Consider the following 427-nt stretch of genomic DNA (forward strand, 5'->3'; position numbering starts at 1 on the left):
CCCCCACATATGCTCTACGACAGGGAGTGAATGGAAGAATGAAATGCTGCATTCATTCAACTTGTGCATGAGTATTTCAGTGAGTCACTACAGGTTTCCTGCAGTGACTCACTGAAATACTCATGCAATACTCAGTGTGTGTTTTTAAGTTAAGAATTGTGGGGTTTAACAAAGAGAGAAAAATCATTCTGAGTGAGAAGTGGTAGAACCTACCTGAACATTCGGGGCTCTGCTCCTCTCTCTTCTTCTTCTCCTCCTCCTCCACCTCCTCTTCCTCTCTGTCAGGGAGAATGATGCTGCAGACTAAACTGGTGTGCAGCTTTTGTAGGCAGCAGCGTCAGTCATTACGTATGTATGTTCTCATCAAAACCCTGTGCTTTTCTTCTTCTATCTTATTTCATGACAAAACTAAGGGAAGAGGGAAAGA

The 427-nt window shown here is 43.3% G+C and overlaps 1 protein-coding gene across 2 annotated transcripts in view; it reads right to left on the minus strand.

Annotated features, from left to right (window-relative positions):
• The window catches only part of LOC103397704 (rabphilin-3A-like), a 21,583-nt gene extending 21,162 nt beyond the window's left edge, over positions 1-421 (minus strand). For both annotated transcript variants that reach the window (XM_017043304.1, XM_008336067.2), the window contains exon 1: positions 214-421. In XM_017043304.1, the coding sequence (XP_016898793.1) occupies positions 214-221 (8 nt within the window). In that variant the 5' untranslated portion in view covers positions 222-421. The remainder of the gene's footprint in view (positions 1-213) is intronic.
• Between the last annotated feature and the right edge of the window lie 6 nt (positions 422-427).

Source organism: Cynoglossus semilaevis, chromosome Z (genome assembly GCF_000523025.1).
Source record: "Cynoglossus semilaevis isolate Cse_v1.0 chromosome Z, Cse_v1.0, whole genome shotgun sequence".
Taxonomy (NCBI): Eukaryota; Metazoa; Chordata; class Actinopteri; order Pleuronectiformes; family Cynoglossidae; genus Cynoglossus; species Cynoglossus semilaevis.